Source organism: Delphinapterus leucas, chromosome 14 (genome assembly GCF_059928025.1).
Source record: "Delphinapterus leucas isolate spDelLeu-1000000601 "Yukka" chromosome 14, BTC_Dleu_Yukka2, whole genome shotgun sequence".
Taxonomy (NCBI): Eukaryota; Metazoa; Chordata; class Mammalia; order Artiodactyla; family Monodontidae; genus Delphinapterus; species Delphinapterus leucas.
This window is the reverse complement of record NC_143142.1, coordinates 76,271,652-76,284,946: the sequence shown is the minus strand read 5'-3', so window position 1 is coordinate 76,284,946 and position 13,295 is coordinate 76,271,652. Positions and strand designations below refer to the sequence as shown.

General features: G+C 37.1%; 1 protein-coding gene across 6 annotated transcripts in view; it reads left to right on the top strand.

Moving 5' to 3' along the window:
* PIGN (phosphatidylinositol glycan anchor biosynthesis class N) overlaps window positions 1–13,295 on the top strand; it is a 113,173-nt gene that overhangs the window by 75,208 nt on the left and 24,670 nt on the right. For 2 of the 6 annotated variants that reach the window (XM_022584337.3, XM_089895273.1), the window contains exons 25-29: window positions 2,781–2,836; window positions 3,132–3,207; window positions 4,389–4,462; window positions 8,040–8,082; window positions 10,605–10,657. In XM_022584337.3, coding sequence (XP_022440045.2) covers window positions 2,781–2,836; window positions 3,132–3,207; window positions 4,389–4,462; window positions 8,040–8,082; window positions 10,605–10,657 — 302 coding nt within the window. The other 4 variants (XM_022584339.2, XM_089895275.1, XM_089895276.1 and 1 more) reach the window with 4 other exon arrangements.

The window sequence follows — 13,295 nt, the reverse complement described above, 5'->3', positions numbered from 1 at the left end:
GGAGTGGTTTCTGCCTGTCATTTGGTAGCGGTATTACCTTGGAGGCCATTTAACCGCCCTCCCAACCATAATTTTCTCATATAGTTTACACTTCAAAAAAATTCTGAAACTATAGAAAAGCATAAAGAATGATATAACAAACAAATGTATATATGTGTATTCCTGCCATCCGAGATATCAACAACTAATATTTTGTCACATATGTCACACATTTTAAAAAATTAAAATATTACAGCTAAAGACAGTCTCCTTTCAACTTCCAACTCCAAACTAATTTCCCTCATCCAGAAGAAACCACTATTATGAGTTAGGTTTGTATCTTTTTATGTGTATTTTATACTATACCCATGTTATATAACATCTGTCCCACAAGGTTTTTGGATCACATCAGAGGCAATATTGTGTGAAAGTTATTTGTATTAGAGTTTTGTAAGACAATGTGACAGAATAAAGTCTCACTTTGGGAAGGCTGGCTGACTGGGTTGAAAAAACTCATAGGGAGATATTTCCTTTGAACTTACCATGGTGGAGTCTGGACCTTATAGGTCCAGAAAATAAATGTTCTTATTCTCTCCTCTACCTCTTGCCTTCACTCTCAATTTTGCTTTCTGTCTTTGCAGATTCCTTCCACTCAGCCTATACTAATAAAACACTTCTTCCTTTGAACCCTGCATGTCCCTAAATTATAATTTCATCTTGTCCTCTGTGTCTACTACCAAGCTCCTTGCTGCTACCATTTCCTCCCCATTTATGTACTATATCCTCAAGCCTTGACCAGTGCCTGTCACACAGTACCTCTTCAATATTTGTCAAATGTCTCTGCTGAAGTTGTCCTCTCGTGGTCTGCAGGGCCTTCCTGAGTGCACAGTCTAATCTGTTCAGTTTTACTTGACCACTCTTACAACATTCAACTCAATTGATTTTTCTCTTTCTTTTCCCTTGACATCCAGAACATGATCCAGGTTCTCTTCTCAGGTTTTTACACCATCTCTGTTCTCCTTCATGGAAACTTACTCTTCCTTTGCTCTTGAACCATGTATGTTTTTCTCCAAGCTCTATCATTAACCTTCTCCTCTAATTGTGCCTGGGTAATGTCATCCTCTCCTATAGCTTTGACTGACACCTCTGTACAAACAACTCTAAGATCTTCTTCTCCAGCCCTGACCTCTCTGACCTTAAGAGTCATATGTCCAACATCCTGCTGGGCATCACCAGATATATGTCCACACTGACTAATGACTGCCCACCCCTCTCCAAAATCACTCTCTGCCAGGTCTCATCTCATTTAATGGCATCGCCATGCTCCCAGCTACCCAGGGCATCAAACTTGTCATATTTAACAACTCCCTGTCCAGTTTTAAAGTTCCATGGTCTCCCCTCCTTCTCCATTTCCACTCTAACCACACTGGTTCAGACTTTCCTTGTCCCCAACATAGACTACTGAGAGCTTCCTAACTGAATTTCCTGCCTCTAATTATTTGTATCCCTGATCCAAATATCTCACTGTTATTGGTATTTCTTATTTGTATTACTCACCTAAAATTCTTGCCAGCTCTTCATTGTCTCCACAATAAAGTTCAAGGTTTTTTATTAATATGCCACCCATCTGCATTTCTTGCTTCATCTTTCACTGTACCCTTCAATAAACGCTCAGCTTCTATCACACCTGTTGACTGTTTCTTGACTACATCATTTTATTTATTTTTTTCTTTTGTCTGCACTGGGTGGCATGTGGGATCTTAGTTCCCTGACCAGGGATTGAACCCTGCACCCCCTGCGTTGGAAGCATGGAGTCTTAACCACTGGATCGCTAGGGAAGTCCTTGACTACATCATTTATTTCCCACTGTTTACCTTTAAATTCATCTTATATACTTCTACATATCATCATAATCTTAGTCACCATATGAGCACTTTAAACTATTTTATTTATATTTATATTCTTAGTGCCTAGCTCTGCCTCTGACATGTACTAGATGATAAATCTTGCTTGGTTAGTTGTCTGGTTGAATGCATGGAACAATTAATATATTTAAGGCTCAAGTTACCAACGCAAATGCCGCTTTTTCACTGAAATTTGCCTTGATTCATACTTCCTTTTTAGTGTGTCTGTACCATTTTTGTGTATGTGTTTATGATAATAAAGTAACTAACATTTATCGAGCCCTTTCAGTGGGCGAGGCACTATTTTAAATACTTTACTAGCAGTAAGTTCTTAGACCCCAATATAATTAATACCTACTTTTTATTACTGCACTATTACAAATGTAAGTTTAAGAAATGTCAAAAAGATGTTTACTCTTTCTCATTCTCTATTGAATTATTTTAAAACATGATATCTTATTTCTTCCTAAGCCTTTCAAAGAACTTGGCACGTTTCACATGTAGTGGGCACACAGCGAGCATGTATGAAATGAAATCGTCGTATTTCAGCTGAAAATGTCTATCGCTTTTTTTTTTAATCATTAGCAGCCAGCTACAAATAACAGTAATCCAACTGTTTATGTTAGAGGCAAGGAAAATAGTAACCTTCCCAAGGTTACTAGTGACAAGGATGACCTCCCATGCCTCGTTGTTCTTAGTACATTGCTTGTTCAGTCTGCTTCTTTCCAAATGCATTCACAAGGAGATACAATGGAACACTCATTTACAACAATTTATGATCAAATGTACAAGTAGAAAAGCAAATTACCCTCATGGTAGAATAGGTATATCTTTTCTCAATGAAAAAGAACTTTTATGAATTCTGACTTGTTTTGGCATTTCCTTAACTCTATTTAGGTTTTCTTCTTAATGACAGCCTTTTTTGGAACTGGGAATATAGCTTCTATTAACAGGTAATTTAAAATAAAAACAGCATATGTATAACCAGAAAATAATACAAATAGGGATTTTGTTCTGTACCTTGCTTTTTACACTGAAGGATGTATTTTGAAAATTGGTATGTATGGGCACATACAAGTCTATCTCATTCGTTTTACTGATTTTATAATAGTTCTTGAGACAATGTATACTTGTGCTTTAGTAAGAGTAGGTTTCAGAAAATTAGTTTAAACATGCTTTTTAGAAGAACGTTCTTTTAAAGTTACAATGTGAATTCTAAACTCCGTTTTCTTTTTGTTGATTCCTTAGCTTTGATCTTGCCTCTGTCTATTGCTTTCTGACTGTGTTTAGTCCTTACATGATGGGAGCCCTGATGATGTGGAAGGTTGGTTTTCTTATTTTCTTAAGATATTGATTTATAAGATTATGAACTCATTGTGACAATTAAGATTATGTAACATGTGACATTAAGATTATAAAGTGACAGAGTTAAGTCGCATGGAAAGAAGATACCTTCTCAGACACTGTTGAATGGGAAGTCAGACACTTTAGCTTTTACTTCAAAATATAGTTAATCTTTTTACTTTACTCCTAAGCCCATTTAACTTCAAAAAAGTAGAGAGGCTGTTAGTCCCAGGAAGTCCTATCAAAGGTGATTAAAGCCTGTGGGGAGTGAAGGGTGGATCAAAACTGCCTTGCTCCTCAAGATCAAAGGCTCCCCGAACTGATGTTCCCCACCCCCAAGACTGCCAACATGTTATCATTTTTTCTCATAACCCCTGTACTTAGAACTGATTTATTCATTCAATAAATATGTCATTGAAGGCTTATGAGCACCAGCTGGGTACTGAGGGTTCTAAGATAATGACAAATTATCAGCTTTCCAAGGGTTCAGACTCTCCAATAGAATGTAATTCATGCTCTTTCCCTTTTTCTCTAGGATCATTAAGCTTGTCTTATTCCCTCTACCATAGTGCCTGGCACATTTTATGTACTTCGTTTATATTTGTTTAAATAAAGGAACTAATATCTAATGTGTATTTTTTTAATTGGTCATTGGAAAGCAGTATCTCAAAATATTAACAGTGTTATGTCTGGATTATAGATTTTTCAACCAGTGTAAATTTTATTATACCTTTCTCCATTTTTTTTTACAGAGTATGAATTTTATAATCAGAAATAAATTAGTATTAAAAGCAATGGTAAAGCAGCTAAATCATGTTAATAGAGTTGTAGTATCAAATAACCAGATGAGTTCAGGGATCTGTGAATCAAATCATCAGGCTCCATAGTTTATTTGATTTGGGTCATTAATTATTATACTGAGTTAAATAGAACAAAAATTTGGAATAGGCTTTATTTGAAATATTTGTTGTTATCTTTTATACTACAGATGCTGTTGATATGGATTTTTAAATCCGTTTTCGTCACCATTCTGTATGTCATTGGTATCACAGTTTTATTTCAGCATTGGCTTTTCACCAATACAGACAAACTTTGAGAAATTGAAATATTTCTTCAAATGCTACAGCTACCCATGGCATCATTTGTTGTTCTTTTAAACAGATTTTAATCCCCTTTGCTCTTGTGATGTGTGCTTTTGAAGCTGTTCAGTTAACTACCCAGTTATCATCAAAAAGGTAAGATGAATGTTTAAGAAACATTGAATTTGTTAGTTTTTAGGAAATGAGAGTTAACACTTGAGGGTATTTTGTGTGATTGCTATTAAGACACAGTAACATAGATTTATTATAAAAATGAGAAAAAAATGTTTCACCCTTTTAGTCAGAATTCAGTTGTCATGAGAGGAAATTAGTTGATTAGAGCCTCTAGCAGAATAATATGCTTTCTCAACAATAAAATGTTATTAGAATATTATTCAAGCTAGAGAGGAGCCCCCCTAGAAAACTATAAAATATAAACGTTAAATTCTTGTAGTTAATAACTTGTATTGTAGATATAACTGTGCCTACAAACTCCAAGGGATATCATTCTGCTTTCTTTTGGATTATTTCTTAAATGTGTATTAGACAAATGTGTTAACATTATATCATTTTACATGGCTTGAAATTAACTTCTAGATGTCAGTAATTTACATAGTTTCTTAGTCTTGATTTCTACACTTTTGGCAAATGGAATGGGAAGTATCCTTTCTGAGTTTCTAGGAATTTCTGGAGCAGTCAGTGTTAAGCAATCGAGAAGCTGTCAACTCAACTATTTGCTTTTTGGATGCAATGAAATTGTGTCATCAGCACAGGACTGATCAGCCTCTCTGAAAGACACGAGATAAATGAGTAGCTTCTTAGCAGTTTTGTTATTCTTGAATCAAACTGGAATATTCAATGCTGAAAGAAATAACTAATATTAGCATAAATTTGCATGTTCTTCTTGATGAATTTAAGCTAGAACCAAGTGTAGCATATTATTATGTATTTGCCATAATAATAAGAAGAAGAAGGTTTTCTTGCACTATTTAAAAATAGTAGAAATCTCATTTCTAGACTAATTTAGTATATTTTTGCAGGATATTTACATGAATTTAACATTAAAAGCATTTATACCTTGTCAATACCACATAGAAGATACTTAGATGCAATTAAAAAAAAAACTAGTAAGTGACGTGTACTTTCTCACATCTCTGTTAACAGATGCAAGTTTTTAGAAGGGCTTTTAATTAAAGTTTAAGAAGAGCTGGGGATATGTGGGATGAGAAGTAGAAGGCTCATCAAAATGTGTGTGTATATGTGTGCGTGTATTTGTGTGTGTGTGTGTGTGTGTGTGTAGTAATTTTAACCTGAGACTAGTACGATGAAAAACTAAATACAAAGGGAGAGTTTTAGTTTTGTTCATTTAGTATTTAGTTTGTTTAGTATTTAGTTTTTCTACAACGAAAAACTAAATACAAAGGGAGAGAACTGAGGCAAAGATGACAAAGTTGTGGCTTTATAAATGTCTTCTCTTTTGACCTTTAAACCTTTACAAGTCACTGACATTCCCCCCTAATATAACACTGACCCCTCAAACTTAACATGTCGTACATTGAACCCAGCAATTCCCTTTCTTCCTGTTGAACTGTAGCTGCTCATCCTGTTTTCTTTTTCTAATCCGTCGCACAAGCCCAAATCCATCCATCCCTCATTGCCAAATCCACTCGCTACATGTCACTGTTATCGTCTCTTCTTTCTATTCACATTTTCAGTCACCTCCACGAACCCACTATCATCAGTCATCTTCAGGGGCCTCTTAGCTGATCTCCCTGCTTTTACTCCTGTCCTCCTACAGTTATTATCCATACAACGGACAGAGGAGCCTTTAAAACCTTCCAATGGCTTCTTGTCACAACTAGGAAAAATTCTAAAGTCCTAATTATGGCCTAAATGGCCCCATGTGATCTGGCCCCTGTATATCTATCTCTCCAACCTTATTTCCCACAACTCTTGTGCTAGCACACTCTGCTTAAAGCTGACCCTCTTGCTGTTCTTCAAATACACCATGCACGTTTTCACCTCATGCCCTTTGTACGTTCCACACTCTCTCTACCTGCAGTGCTCTTTACTCATATAGTTTCATGGTTCACTCTGTTCACACAGGTCTCTACTTAAATGTCTTCTCCTCATAGAGGTCTCCCCCGATCAATTGACTTTTCTTCCTGACATTTAACACCACCTGACATTTTATTGTTATTACAAACATTCTATTTATTATTTGTCTCCCTGAGTAGATGGTAGGCTCTGTTCACCAATGTTTTACCAGCAACAAGAACAGTGGCTGTCATACAATAGAAACTGAAAACCTATGTGCTAAATTAGTGGTAGAAGTTATCAGCACAAAATAAAACTGGAAATAGCTACTACTACACATTGTGACATTTCTTTTATACACAAGACTGACTTAAGAACGTCCCCCTTTTGGTTCCATAGAGCACTAAAATTTGACCCAGGAAAAATTAGACTTGGTAGAAACAACAACAAATAACACTGTAAAAAGGTAAAACCACCCAGAGTAAAATCTATAACTGACAAAATAATGATGAAGAAGCAAAAAATTAAAAATAGTGACATCACCAAATGCTGCGGCAGATGCAAAGAAATTGCTCTCAGACGTTGCTGGTGGGAATGTAAAATAGTACAACTACTCTGAAAAGAGTTATCCAGTTTCACATGAAACTGCGCAAACAACATAATCCAGTAACTGCACTCGGCTATTTTTCCTAGAGAAATGAAAACTTGTGTTTGCATAAAAACTGTACACAAATGTTTATAGCAGCTTATTTGTAATAGCCATAAACTGGAAACCACCCTGATGTCCTTTGGTGCTTGAATGGTTAAACAAACTGTGGTATAATGGCAATAAAAAGGAGCAAACTATTGATACACACAGAACCTTAGATGAATCTCAAGAGAATTGTGCTGAGTGAAAAAGGCAATCCCAAAATGTTATAAGTGATTCAAATGATTCCACTTGTACAACACTCCTGAAATAACAAAATTATACAAACAGAGAACAGATTAGTGGTTTCCAGGGACTGGGGATTAGACAGAGAGTAAGCAAGAGGAGGATAGATGTAGCTATAAAAGAGTATCATGAAGGATCCTTGTGATGATGGAAACATTTTGTATCTTGATAGAATCAATGTCAGTATCCTGGTTGTGATATTGTGCTATAGTTTTGTAAGATGTTACCAGTGGGGGAAACTGGGCAGAGGGTACATGGGTTCCCTCTATATCATTTCTTGCAGTTGCATGTGAATCCATAATTATCTAAAATAAAAACTTTAATTTAAAAAATGATAATTCATGTCCCTTTCTTTTTTAAATTTTATTTATTTATTTTTTTACACAGCAGGTTCTTATTAGTCATCAGTTTTATACACATCAGTGTATACATGTCAATCCCAATCTCCCAGCTCATCACACCACCCCCACCCCCCCGCCACTGTCGCCCCTTGGTGTCCATACGTTTGTTCTCTATCATGTCCCTTTCATACCATTGAAATAAATATTCAAAGTGTTAAATAACATTTTTGAAGTCTAGCCCATCACTGTGGGACAGTAGTCCGTGATAATGTGAAAAGAGCCTTTGTCAAATGTAGTATTTTCAGAAGCAGGAATACTAATAACAGAATGTTAGATTATTTGATTATTTTCATTTTGATTTTAATGTGCTTTTAAAATGTGTCTGCAGTATTACATGTGTTTTTTCTTTATTTTTTTCCAGTCTTTTTCTCATAGTTATCAACATATCAGACATCATGGCTTTGGTAAGGCATTACTGGATATTCAGTATAAATAAGATTGACAAGCTAAACAATGAGTTGATTTTTATATATATATATATATATATTAATTTATTTATTTATGTACGTTTGGCTGCATTGGGTCTTTGTTGCTGTGCGCAGGCTTTCTCTAGTTGCAGTGAGCGGGGGCTACTCTTTGTTGCGGTGCGCGGGCTTCTCATTGCGGTGGCTTCTTTTGTTGTGGAGCACGGGCTCTAGGTGTGCGAGCTTCAGTCGTTGTGGCACGCAGGCTCAGTAGTTGTGACTTGCGGGCTCTAGAGCTCAGGCTCAGTAGTTGTGGCGCACGGGCCTAGTTGCTCTGTGGCATGTGGGATCTTCCTGGACCAGGGCTCGAACCCGTGTCCCCTGCATTGGCAGGCAGATTCTCAACCACTGTGCCACCAGGGAAGTCCCCCAATGAGTTGATTTAATCAAGTGAAATATGAATGCATTTCTGTACGTGAACTCTTTACATACTGAGTTATAAGTGCTGGCATAATTTACACATAAATTACTTTCTTTTTATATGACCTATAATGTGGTAAGAGTGCTCTTCTTAGAGTGTCAGAAATCTTCTAACTTGATTTATTAGAATCTGTCACTTTATACATAGCCTTCAATGGTACATTGTATTTGAAATGAAACTTCCATAGGAAGTTAACAGAAAAAGCTAACTTTAGGTTTAGGTAATATACCATTTTCCTACTTGAAATGCTGATTTTTAACCATTTTGTCAGATTGAAAAAGAAAGGAAAAAAGAGGGGAGGAGGAAGGGAAGGAACAAAAGAGGGAACAGAGTGGGATGATGTTATCAAGATGCTAGCTCTAATAATGAGTTCTAGTGCGGAACAGGTAGGTGGGCCTCTAGTATGTAATGTATTAACAAAAAGAACCCATTTTACACGTGCAAGTTCAGGAGGGTTCCCCAAACTACCCTAAGGTTTGATAATTCACTAGATGGACTCACGGAATTCACTGAAGACTGTTATATCCACAAGTGTGGCTTATTATAGGGAAAGGAGACAGATTAAAATCAGCCAAGGGAAGAAATGCAGAGGGCAGAGTCCAGAAGGGGTCCAGATGTGGAGGTTTGGCCATACTCTCCCCGTGAAGCTGGGACAGCCGTGCTCTACCGGCAGCGATGCGTGACAGTGCACATGGAGTACTGCCAGCCAGGCTCACCAGAACCTCGATGTCCAGGCTTTTTATTGGAGCCCAATCGTATATTGTTCCCATGGCTAACCTTTAATCTCCAGTCCTTCTAGAGGTAGAACTGATAACACACGGCCCAAAGCCCTGAACATAAATCACATTATTAGACTGTCCAGTGGCTGAGGTCCCACAGGCAAAACACTCCTATCAGGCAGGACCTAGTAATCGCCTCCTAGTAGCTGAAGGTAAAGGCCAGACCTCTCTTTAGATAGGGTTAATTCTTCACTACACATCTTGTGCTGGAAGTGCTGAGACACGACTGTTAGGGTAACTTCCCAAATCAGATTCCTAGTCACTTGATTCAGATGAGAACATTTTTATGTTGTATTGAACTGGATATATTTCTGAAATTGACCACACATAATGTTAGAACAAATTAGCTTTCAGTTTTGCTCACAAAGTGGCAAATAGACAAAGACATGTTAACAGAAGAGAATTTAAATTCTCTGATTAATTTTATATGAAGAATCAGACTGCTGAGTTTAACTTAGAGAGCCATGTATGGTCTAAGTTCTGCTTACCTGACTGGCATTGTATCTCTCCTCTCCCTCCTTGTTTCCTCTACCCCAGCCTCACCTTGGACCTGCCAAGCTCTACCTGGACTCTTGATGTTTATAAGTGTTGCTCCCTCTGTCAGAAACAAACTTCTCCCCAGATCTCTCCAACCTCCTCTTTCCTCTGACTCTTACTTGTCGCTTAGATTTTTAGACTTTTTATTGGGACAACCTTCCCTTATTACCCCAGCTGGGGTGTGTGCCCCTTTCTTTGTGCTCCTGTACTTGCCTGTATTTCCAATCATAACACTCATCACACACACACACACACACACACACACACACACACACGCCTGATAAATTGACTGAATCAGTCACTAGATTATGAATCTCCTGAAAGAGAGTTTATCTCCAGGACCTAACACAATGATTAGCACATAGTAGGCGATCAGTAAATGTTTGCTGATGAATAGATGATATGGCTTCCTTTCACTGCAGTCTTTGGTATTATCGATACTTAGTGTCTTTTGTGAAAGTTGGCTGGGTTTTCTTCTAGTTATTCAAGATGTCACTTTTGTGCTTATATGATTGAATGGCAATGCTGTTTGTGGCTTTTAAGCTATTGCTCATTTTAGTCCAAGCAAAAATTTCAATAAAGGGCGAATTCTTATTGATTCCAGTCAGATAGTGGTTCTGAGGGGTCAGAAATCTGAAGGACATAATCCTAAAACAAAGTTGCTTTTAGGCTGAATCTATATAGCCTTTGTTTTTAATGAAGCCATATTTTGTTTTATTTTACAGCATTTTTTCTTCTTGATCAAAGATTATGGCAGCTGGCTTGATATTGGAACAAGGTATAGTATATATTCACATAGAATTCTTCAGAGTGCAGTGAAAAATAGTAACTTGTTATCTTAGTATAGAAGACTTCAATTTGATTTTTGAAGTAAGCATAGCAAGTAGCAATTATTTTAAACCTCTGGAGGTGAGACACGTCCGTCCAGTTCTTGGCATTAACACATTATCAGGTGTTTCCTTGGGATGATGTGGGGACAGATGTTAAGTCTGAAAGAAATGCAGGACAGCAGGAAGGTACAAGGAAAACTGCTTGAATCTGGGGTAGGTCACTCCAGTGTCTGTGTTCTCATAATCTCTCAATCTCACTCAAGAACAATGAAGCTATTCAAGTTGCAGTGTGCATTTTCTGTGGTAGTTTACATTTCATGTAATCGCCATATGCCTCCTAGAATCTTCAATATGGGAACATGTTAACATGTGGTGCCCATAACATTGTTATTTAAAGTATAATCTGAACAAAATGTCAGTTTCCTGTTTATTGTGATTTGAACATCAATGATTGCCATAATCTATTAAATTTCTTCTCTTTGAGGGGAAGAAAGCAAGGTTGATCCTTTTGCCTTTTTGTTTTCAAATGCATTCAGAGATAGAATACATTTTTATAGACTAATTTTATTTCCTTTAGTCAGTATTTGTTCAGCCAGGAATTGTGTAGGTTTGGGTGAGGTACTCGATTACAAGTCCTCTCCTCTGTTCCTACCTCTTAGGCAGCTCAGGCTTGTACCGCCTTGTTATTTATATAGAGGTCTGTCTCCCTTGATAGTCAGCTGATTTGACTCTCTTTCATTCCTTGTGTGCTAGGCACAAAGAGGGTACTCCATAGGTCGTTAATTTTGTTTTCATTAGTCTCTTAAGTTTGAAGCTTAGGGAAAGTTTTAATGTGTCCTTCTCACCAGCCCTCTGATCCCAAAGTGTCCAGGCAGGTAGTAGGTCATCGTATGGGCTTTAAGCCAGAGCTCCTGGGATTGATCTATTTCTGCCACTTTTTAGCTGTAAGACTGACAGCAAGTGACTTAACGTCTCTAATCTCTCTCTGTCTCTTGTCGTTTTGAATGAATTAATCCATCTAAAGCGTTTAGCACAGTGCCTGGCATCAAATAAGCTCCAATAAATGGGAACTATTATTATGTTTTTATCCTTCATAATGTTTCTTGTATTTGAGATACCTCTCCTTATTATCTCCATAATTTGATTAATTTATTTTCATTTTAAACATAGGTCAGAATTTTGTTTGGAAAATATCCTGACAAAATATAGCATTATTACATATGAGACTTTTTATTTTATTCTTAATTATAGCAAAATATACATAATATAAAATTTACCATCTTAACCCTTTTCAAGTGTAGAATTCAGTGGCATTAAGGACATTCACATTGTTGTACAACTATCATTATCATTCCATCTCCATAATGGTTTTCATCTTGCAAAAAACTCCTCATTCCCCATCTCCACCAGCCTTGGCAACCAACATTATAATTTCTGTTTCTATGTATTTGACTACTCTAGGATAGCTCACATAAATTAAATTGTACAGTATTTGCCCTTTTGTGACTGAATTATTTCACTTAGCATAATATATTCAAGGTTTATCCATGTTATAGCATGTGTCAGAATTTCCTTCCTTTTGAAGGCTGTATAATGTTCCATTGTGTACAGACCACATTTTGTTTACCCATTCATCCATCAGTGGACACTTGAGTTGTTTCCCCCTTTTGGCTATTGTGAATAATGCCGCTATAACATGGGTTTGAGACTTTTTGATGGGAGAAATTTATATTGGTTTTGGCTCTAAAGAGATATGAAGGAATGAAGAGGATATAATTCTCACATGAAAATGTGCATCATTAATTTCTGCACAGCATCATTAATTTATATTACACAAATTAAGGATTTGATTTTCTCTGATTCGCTTGAGGTTTATCTTTACTTGGCAGATTTTTTTCTTCAAAGTACGAATTTCACTGTTATTACCAGTAATATCATGCATAAAACACAAACCATTTTTAAATATCCATGATCTCAATTCAACAGGGCAAATATTTATTGATCACCCGCTATGCACCAGATGAATTTCTGGGGATGAAAAGCACATTCTCAGGCTCTCAGGGAGCTTAAGGTTGGAGGAGGAAACAGACTCATGAGCAGACAATATGGTGCAGTGTGAGAATTTCTAGAATAGTCTCTTGGGTGCTGTGGGGACATTAGTCAGAGTACCTACCTCAGCCTTGCAGGGTAAGGGAAGGCTTGTCAGGAGAGGGACTGTTTAGACACTGCAAGAGTAGCATTTAGAAGAGCGCATTGGGTCACAAGATCTAGGGAGAATGTATAGCATAAATAAAGGCAAAGATCTAATGGCACCTTAAGGAACCACTGATATTTATGGGTAGAGAACAGGAGGCGTGGCAATGAGGCTGAAAGAAGTGGCCAGAAAGGCAGGAGGAAACCAGGTGAGAGTAGTGTGGTGGAAATCAAAAGAACATTCAGGAAGGAGGGAGGTTATTGAGATGTTACAGAGAGAGTAAGTAGGAGAAGACATAAAGACATGCATTGGATTAAACAGTGGGTGATTGATGAGCTTGGCCAGGGACGGTTCAGGGGTAAGATTTAATATTAGACGTCTGCACTGAATCA